The sequence below is a fragment of the Protobothrops mucrosquamatus genome, unplaced genomic scaffold (genome assembly GCF_001527695.2).
Source record: "Protobothrops mucrosquamatus isolate PMUCROS unplaced genomic scaffold, P.Mucros_1.0 scaffold4392, whole genome shotgun sequence".
NCBI classification, from domain to species: domain Eukaryota; kingdom Metazoa; phylum Chordata; class Lepidosauria; order Squamata; family Viperidae; genus Protobothrops; species Protobothrops mucrosquamatus.
Genome location: NW_015390305.1, coordinates 27,926 through 36,882, shown reverse-complemented (window position 1 = coordinate 36,882; position 8,957 = coordinate 27,926). Strand labels below are relative to the sequence as shown.

The 8,957-nt window shown below is 41.1% G+C and overlaps 1 protein-coding gene across 1 annotated transcript in view; it reads left to right on the top strand.

Annotated features, from left to right (window-relative positions):
• FAM185A (family with sequence similarity 185 member A) overlaps positions 1-8,957 on the top strand; it is a 37,364-nt gene that overhangs the window by 25,667 nt on the left and 2,740 nt on the right. The window contains exons 6-7 of the mRNA XM_015828309.1: positions 2,114-2,212; positions 3,355-3,489. Of these exons, the coding sequence (XP_015683795.1) occupies positions 2,114-2,212; positions 3,355-3,489 (234 nt within the window). The remainder of the gene's footprint in view (positions 1-2,113; positions 2,213-3,354; positions 3,490-8,957) is intronic.

Below are 8,957 nucleotides of genomic sequence, written 5' to 3'. Positions count from 1 at the left end.
CCTGGTCCTTCTCTTCATTAAGCTAGACTTACCCAATTCCAGCAACTGTTCTTTATATGGTTGAGCCTCCAGTCCCCTAATCATCTTTGTTGCTCTTCTCTGCACTCTTTCTACAGTCTCAGCATCTTTTTTGACATCGTGGAGACCAAAACTGGATGTGGGCTTTCCAAGTGTGGTCTTACTCAGTGGCAGCAAGGACGTGGCTCCATCAATAGAGTTGAAGCGGATGAGTTTCTGCTCCTGATTCTCTCCTGCTTTCTGCAGATACCAGCCGAAATGTCCCATGAGCTAAAGAATCAAAATAGTTGTGGCCCATATTCCCATCTTCTTTTTCAAATGTCACACAAATCCCTTTGGGTTTTTGTGAGAAGGAAGCTGAGACTGAAGCTGTCATTCCTGATCCTGATTCATGGCTGTATTTTTCCAGAAACCAGATGCTATATTCTGCTCCTTCTCCTCCTCCTTCTCATCTTCTTCTTCTCCTCCTCCTCCTCCTCCATATTCTCCTCCTCCTCCTCCTCCTCCTCCTCCTCCTAGAGTAGATTAATTCATGGATCTTTATTAATTGGATTTATTAATCAATGCAATTGATTGATTGATTGATTGATTGATTGATGAAGAATGATAGCACTTCGAATACTGCATCCAGTTTTGCTCACCGTATTATGAAAAAGATGTTGAGACTCTGGAAAGAGTGCAGAGAAGAGCAACAAAGATGATTAGGGGTCTGGAGGCTAAAACACACAAAGAATGGTTGTCTGGTTTAATTAAAAGAAGGATTAAGGGGAATATGATAGCAGTCTTCCAATATTTGAGGGGCTGCCCCAAAGAAGAGGGAGTCAAGCTATTCTCCAAAGCACTAGAAGACAAGAAACAATGGATGGAAACTCATCAAGGAGAGAAGCAACCTAGAACTAAGGATAAACTTCCTGACATTGAGAACAATTAACCAGTGGAACAACCTGCCTCCAGAAGCGGTGAATGCTCCAACAATGGAGGTTTTTAAGAAGAGACTGGACAGCCATTTGTCTGGAATGGTATAAGGGTTTCCTGCCTGAGTAAGGGGTTGGACTAGAAGACCTCCAAGGTCCCTTCCAACTCTGTTATTCTGTTAAGCTTCTTCTTCTTCTTGTGCCATATCCGTTATTGGACGTTGGTGATCCTGTTTTTATCAGCAGCTGTGCGAAAAAGTGCTGCTGAATTTTGTCCGAACCAGTCCCTTAGATTTTGAAGCCACGATGTTCTTCTTCTGCCTGGACCTCGTTTGCCTTCAATCTTTCCCTGGAGGATTAAATGGAGTATGCCGTATTTTTCTGGGTGTCGCATGTACGAAATATTCTAATTTTTGTTTTTTAATTGTTTTGATGATTTCCCTCGGCTTTCCCAGGCGGCTGATCCCCTCCTCATTTCTGATCTTGTCAACCCAGCTTCTACGTAACAGCCGCCTGTAAATCCACATTTCAAATGCTTCTGGTCTCTTCAGGTGGCCTTCTGTCAGAGACCAACTCTCTACTCCACGGAGCAGGAGAGAAAAATATAGCATCTGACAAGCCTGATTTTCAATCTTTGGCTTCTGTCGTGACTGCAGAAGAGCTTTTTCATTTTGAAGATTGCTGTTAGAGCTTTCTCTATCCTGGTCTTTACTTCAGCGGTCCATGTCCCAGCTTTCGTGTAAATCTGTGAAGCTTAATTACCATTTTTGTAAACAAGCTTCATTTTAACACAGCTTTTTGCTTTGGACTGTCAAGTTCTTCCTGCTTCCTTGAAAGAGAGAGAAAAAAAATATCTCCAGCCTCTATCAAGAGGACTGAACATTTTGAGAGTTAACCTTAGTTACCTTCACTGAATATTTGCAGATGTGGTCGCTCTTAGCTTGGTGCTCACTGAGTCTCAAAACTATCTATTAAAGTTTAAATATAGAAAGAACACTCTGTTCTCTTGCCTATTTCCAAACAACATCCTCCAGGATGCTTTTTTTTTTTTTTTGCTTTTTTTTGCTTTTCTCGAGAGCAAAATTTCTAGGGCATTTAGAACGAGCCACGGGAAACACACCAGTGAATGAATGGACATTTAAACAGAGCTAAGTGTACTTCTCTGCTTTTCTTTTTTTCAGATTCCTCCCAAGGATCTTTAAAAGCCTGCACGTATCAAGGGGAGATAGACGCCTACGTTCTGCGTCAAACCGGAGCGGTAAACCTGGTTTCCCAGGAAGGTAGGTTAGTTAGTCATTTAAAGACTGGTTTGAGGATTTCCTGACCGTGAGAACAATTAACCAGTGGAACAACCTGCCTCCAGAAGCGGTGAATGCCCCAACGCTGGAAGTGTTTAAGAAGAGACTGGACAGCCATTTGTCTGAAATGGTGTAGGGTTTCCTGCCTGAGCAGGGTGTTATAATAATAATAATAATAATAATAATAATAATAATAATAATAGTAGTAGTAGTAGTAGTAGTAGTAGTAGTAGTAGTAGTAGTAGTAGTAATAATAATAATAATAATAATAATAATAATAATAATAATAATAATAATAGTAAAGTTGGAAGGGACCTTGAAGGTCATCTAGTCCAACCCCCTGCTCAGGCAGGAAACCCTAGACCATTTCAGACAAATGGCTGTCCAGTCTCTTCTTAAAAACTTCCAGTGTTGGAGCATCCACAGCTTCTGGAGGCAGGTGGTTCCACTGGTTAATTGTTCTAACTGTCAGGAAGTTTCTCCTTAGTTCTAGGTTGCTTCTCTCCTTCATTAGTTTCCATTAGTTCTAGTTGGACTAGATGACCTCCAAGGTCCCTTCCAAGGCTGTTATTCTATTCTACAGTTGGAAGCAAACGGTCAACCGGTGCAACTTACAGAGCGGAAGTGTTAATATGTGCGGTTGTAGAAGCACACAAAAAAAAACCCCACTCTTGCATTTTGCACCAGCTTGAAGCTTCCGCTTATTCTGCACGTTCAGCCGCCTGCAGAGCGGATGGAAAGGGTGTTCCCATTCTGTCACCAGAGGGCTGTCTGGGATTTTGGCCTCCTTTGCACAATTTGGAAGGAGTTTGTCCAAATTGCAGAAGCCGAGTCGGGATCCAGAATTGTAATGTATTTTCGTCTCCTGTTCCAGACCCTGCCTGCTGCAGTCCGTCCAGCCACCGAACTGAGTTATGTAAAATAATCAGTAGGAGTAAAGCTGGTCCCATTAGTCACAGAAAGAGGTCCTCGCCAAAAGAAAGCGCTCACATGTTGCAACAATAAATTTTGCCATTTTGGAATAGAATAGAATAGAATGGAATGGAATGGAATGGAATGGAATAGAATAGAATAGAATAGAATCCCTGGTTTAATGCGAATTCTTTTCCCGCTCTGCATAACAGGCTCCATTGCTGTCAAGGTACCTGCAACTCTTCAAGCTTCCCTGAAATTATCCGGAACGAAGGTGGAAATCAGTCCAGAGATCCAATTGCAGGAGATCCAGACTGTGTTGAGGGAAGACCGTGTCACAGTGACTGGTGAGATTCTATTCTATTCTATTCTATTCTATTCTATTCCATTCCATTCCATTCCATTCCATTCCATTCCATAATATTCTATTCTATTCTATTCTATTCTATATTCCAATATCTATTCTATTCTATTCTATTCTATTCTACTCTACTCTACTCTACTCTACTCTACTCTACTCTACTCTACTCTACTCTATTCTACTCTACTCTACTCTACTCTATATTCCAATATCTATTCTATTCTATTCTATTCCATTCCATAATATTCTATTCTATTCTATATTCCAATATCTATTCTATTCTACTCTACTCTACATTCCAATATCTATTCTATTCTATTCTATTCTATTCTATTCTATTCCATTCCATTCCATAATATTCTGTTCTATTCTATTCTATTCTATTCTATTCTATATTCCAATATCTATTCTATTCTATTCTATTCTATTCTATTCTATTCTATTCTATTCTATTCTATTCTATTCTATATTCCAATATCTATTCTATTCTATTCTATTCTATTCTATTCTATTCTATTCTATTCTATTTCTATTCTACTCTACTCTACTCTACTCTACTCCACCATTCCATTCCATTCCAGAGAGAGAGAGAGAGAGAGAGAGAGAGAGAGATGACCTCCAAGGTCCCTTCCAACTGTATTATTATTATTATTATTATTATTATTATTATCTTTTATTCATTACACATGAACCTCAGTCAACTGAACATTCAAGTTGGTGCTGATGGTTGACACGGGTTGCTATTAGCATCCTAGGTTGTTGTTGTTGTTGTTGTTGTTGTTATTATTATTATTATTATTATTATTGTATATGCAGCATTTCTTGCGTTCTTTGCTTCTTTGCTACGAAACCTTCAGTTTTTCTAATATCCTTGCTCCGATATTGAAATATTTTCAGTTTTCGTAAGGTTTTTTTTTTTTATTTAAGATATTCACTTAGCTTTTGGATATGTTTCGGTAGGAAGACTTCGAGCACATAAAACAAATTAATTGCAACCGGAAAACAGCTGTTTACAGCTGTAGAGCCACTGGGCCCAAACTGGAAAACAAAAAACAAAGAGAGCTTTGCTTTAGCTCTTACTGTAAGCTCCCATTCAAAGGTACCAAATTAATCATCGTCCCGTTTCAGGGTTTACTACTTGCATACTGCTACCACAGATAACTGTTTTAACTCTGTTGTTTGAGAAAAAACACTGCGTGGAGAGTTTACATAGAGGGCCAATGTAAGTCCAATAACTGCTACGGCTACCTTCATTTTCATGAGTCAACGTCTACTTGCCTTTTGACTGAATCCTAGGGGTTCTCGACTTACAATCATTCATTTAGTGACCGTTCAGAGTTAACGGGGACACCGACTTATGAACGTTTTTCACACTTACGACCGTTGCAGCATCCCCATGGTCACGGGATCAAAATGACTCTTGGCAACTGGCTCGTATTTATGACGCCCGCAGCGTCCTGGAGTTGTCCATTTTGTTTATTCCCAGCTTGGACTGGACCCTGTTGAAGATTTTTCTTTTCAACATAAGCATCTTCGGTGCTTTCTCTACAGCAGAGTAGATACTCAAGTAGGCGTTCCGTACTGGGTGGACGGTGTGTTAACAACGTCCCTGGGCTCTCTTCGTCACCTAGACCTGGAGCAGTCGACAAAAGTAAAAACAGTCAACACAAATTGACAGAATGCTGGATAGAACAACGGATCTGCAAGTTGGCAGGCCACGCCATCTCCAGATCTTGCCTGCTGCATTAAAGATTAAGACGTAAGGGAAAAATGGGAGACAGACAAATCTATAATACAGAGAAAAGCACTAGGAGTGACATGATAGCAGTCTTCCAACATTTGAGGGGCTGTCATAGAGAGGAGAGGGGATCAAGCTTAATTAAGGATGCATTCCTTCATTCCAATATTTATTCCTTTATTCCAAAATTTGAGGGGCTGCCACCAAGAAGAGGGAGTCAACCTATTCTCCAAAGCCCCTGAAGGCAGCATAAGAAGCAACAGGGGGAAACTCATCAAGGAGAGAAGCAACCTAGAACTAAGGAGGAATTTCCTGAGAGAGAGAAGAATCAATTCGTGGAACGGATAATTTGCCTTCAGAAGTTGTGGCTGTTCCATCGTTGGAGGTTTTTAAGAAGAGATTCGATACAGAGAAGAGCAACAAAGATGATTAGGGGACTGGAGGCTAAAACATATAAGGAAAGGTTGCTGGAACTGGGTATGTCTAGTTTAAGGAAGAGAAGGACGAGGGGGGACAGGATAGCCGTCTTCCAATATCTCAGGGGCTGCCACAAAGAAGAGGGAGTCAAGCTCTTCTCCAAAGCGCCTGAAGGTAGGACAAGAAGCAATGGATGGAAACTAACCAAAGAGAGAAGCAACCTAGAACTAAGGAGAAACTTCCTGACAGTCAGAACAATTAACCAGTGGAACTCCTTGCCTCCAGAAGCGGTGAATGCTCCAACACTGGAAGTTTTTAAGAAGAGACTGGGCAGCCTTCTTCTTCTTCTTCGTCTTCGTCTTCAGTCTTCTCAGACTGAAACTGGGCCAAGGGTCTTATTCTCTTCCGGATAATGTTTTTTTTTTTAATTTTTTTTTAAAAGTTTTGTTAGTTTATAATATATGATACAGTCGAAATACAAATAGCAATGTAAAAAAGATGTTGAGACTCTAGAAAGAGTGCAGAGAAGAGCAACAAAGATGATCAGGGGACTGGAGGCTAAAACATATGAGGAACGGCTGCTGGAATTGGGGATGTCTAGTTTAAGGAAGAGAAGGACGAGGGGGGACACGATAGCAGTGTTCCAATATCTCAGGGGCTGCCCCAAAGAAGAGGGAGTCAAGCTATTCTCCAAGGCACCTGAAGGCAGGACAAGAAGCAACGGATGGAAACTAAACGAGGAGAGAAGCAACTTGGAACTAAGGAGAAACTTCCTGACAGTTGGAACAATCAACCAGTGGAACAACCTGCCTCCAGAAGCGATGAATGCTCCAACACTGGAAGTTTTTAAGAAGAGACTGGACAGCCATTTGTCTGAAAGGGTATAGGGTTTCCTGCCTGAGCAAGGGGCTGGACTAGAAGACCTCCAAGGTCCCTTCCAACTTTTTATTATTATTATTATTATTATTATTATTATTATTATTATTATTATTATTATTGGGAAAGATGGGGGAGGGAAAAGAGTAGAGAAGTGAGGGAAGCGAGGGAAAAAAGGGGGTAAAAAGGCATTGACTTCCCACTTCCTTTGGTGCCATAGAGCATCAACATCAAACTTCGACTGTTTACTTTCACAAAATAATATAAACTAGCTGTTTCGATAACATCCAATCTATCTGATTGGTAAAACCCACAATCAAAATGTCATTTTTTTTCCCCACCTCAAGCGCAGATAATGTCGAGGAAAATAAGCACAATGTCAGGCGTCAAAAAACCAGGTTCACGTTGTTGTTGTTAGTTGCGAAGTCTGACCCATCGCGACCCCATGGACAATGTTCCTCCAGGCCTTCCTGTCCTCTACCATCTTCTGGAGTCCATTGAAGCTCACGCCTGCTGCTTCAGGGACTCCATCCAGCCACCTCCTTCTCTGTCGTCCCCTTCTTCTCTTGCCCTCCAACTTTCCCAGCATCAGGCTCTTCTCCAGGGAGTCCTTCCTTCTCATTAGGTGGCCAAAGGACTTGAGTTTCAACTTCAGGATCTGGCCTTCTAAAGAGCAGTCGGGGTTGATCTCCCCTAGGACAGACCGGTTGGATCGTCTTGCAGTCCAGGGGACTCGCAGGAGTCTTCTCCAGCACCAGAGTTCAAAGGCCTCCATTCTTTGGCGCTCAGCCTTTCTTGTGGTCCAACTTTCACATCCATACATTGCAGCTGGGAAAACCATGGCCTTGACTATACACACTTTTGTTGGCAGGGTGATGTCTCTGCTTTTTAGTACGCTGTCTGGATTTGCCATAGCTTTCCTCCCCAGGAGCAAGCGTCTTCTAATTTCTTGGCTGCAGTCCCCATCTGGGGTGATCTTGGAGCCCAAGATAGCCCAAGAGCTATTCATTACCAAGTCAGAATAATTAATACAACTTCATTGAGTCTTCTCAATGGTTAGCACCTGCTTAAAGTTAGATAAGGCTGCACAGAATTCAAGGCAATTAGACTTAAGTTCACTTGTGACTATGTAGGGATTCTAGGCTGGTTCCACTTTTTGACTCCGCCCCCAGGTTCTGCTCCTCCTTCCCCTACACATAAATGTGTTCTATATCTATCCTGATCTGCTCATCCATAGGCAAATTAATTAACCTCTAAGCAATGAAGCCTATTGCAAAACATCGCGTACTCTTGACATAGAGAAATAAGAGGAAATAATAAACTATACACGCACCCTTTTAAAAGACTTGAGTCTTCATTAGAGACAATAGTTCCCACACACACACACACTTTAAACTCCTGGAATGACTCCAGAAAGATAGACTGTTATTTTTCTGGGGTTCCCCTTCTCCCCCAAAACACAGCATTCATGCCAGCATTAGCATCTGGCAATTCAAATGTTGGTACTCAAATGCTGTTATCAGTATTGAATATACGAGTCCAATATTAATATAGGAGGCATCTTTGGATAGTTAATTTATTTTCATTTGTACATTAGGCCAGGGGTCCCCAACCTTGGCAACTTTAAGACCTGTGGACTTCAATTCCCAGAATTCCCCAGGCAGCCATGGACCATGCTGGCTGGGGAATTCTGGGAGTTGAAGTCCCCAGGTCTTAAAGTTGCCAAGGTTGGGGACCCCTGCATTGGGCTTTGATAAAGTCAGATCAAAAACACAGGAACTTTAACTGAACTGTAAATGGACTAATTGTTCAATGAAAAAAAAAATAAGGAATTTCAAAAAATGCCATAAGTAAGATATCCACTTTGTTTCATGATAGGGTAAATCTTGTCCCTAAACAAGACACTATTATATAATTGAAACAATTCTGACATCGTTCCTTGTTAATCAATCTTGTGGATTTAATCTATGGACTGGGTTATTTTTCCAGTGATGTATGTTTTCCTTCTCTGGGATATGTCCATTATCTATAATACTGTACAGTCAGGGAATATGAGTAATTTCGGCTCAACATTCCAGAGAGAGGTGAAGTTGCTGAACTAAGTGCTTTTCCCGTAAATCATTTTCGTTAAGTGTTTTTTATACACCGTCACTTCTGTCTTTCCACGCTTTTACTCATTTGACAAAGCTTTGCTGGAGTCCACTTGAACCCAGTTCAATTTGCTTAGCCCTCGTACTCCAAAATAGATTCTGGAAGAAAGCGGTGATAATAACAACCACAAAAAGAAAAAAAAGTTATTTAAGCCCTTGGATTCCAGTTTGCATAGAGAGAGACAGAGAGATTTGTCAATTTGTCATTTGGGGAAACAGCTGCTTAAGCTGTCTTAAGGCTCTCTAGGATTATTAGGATGGTTTTGGAAAAAA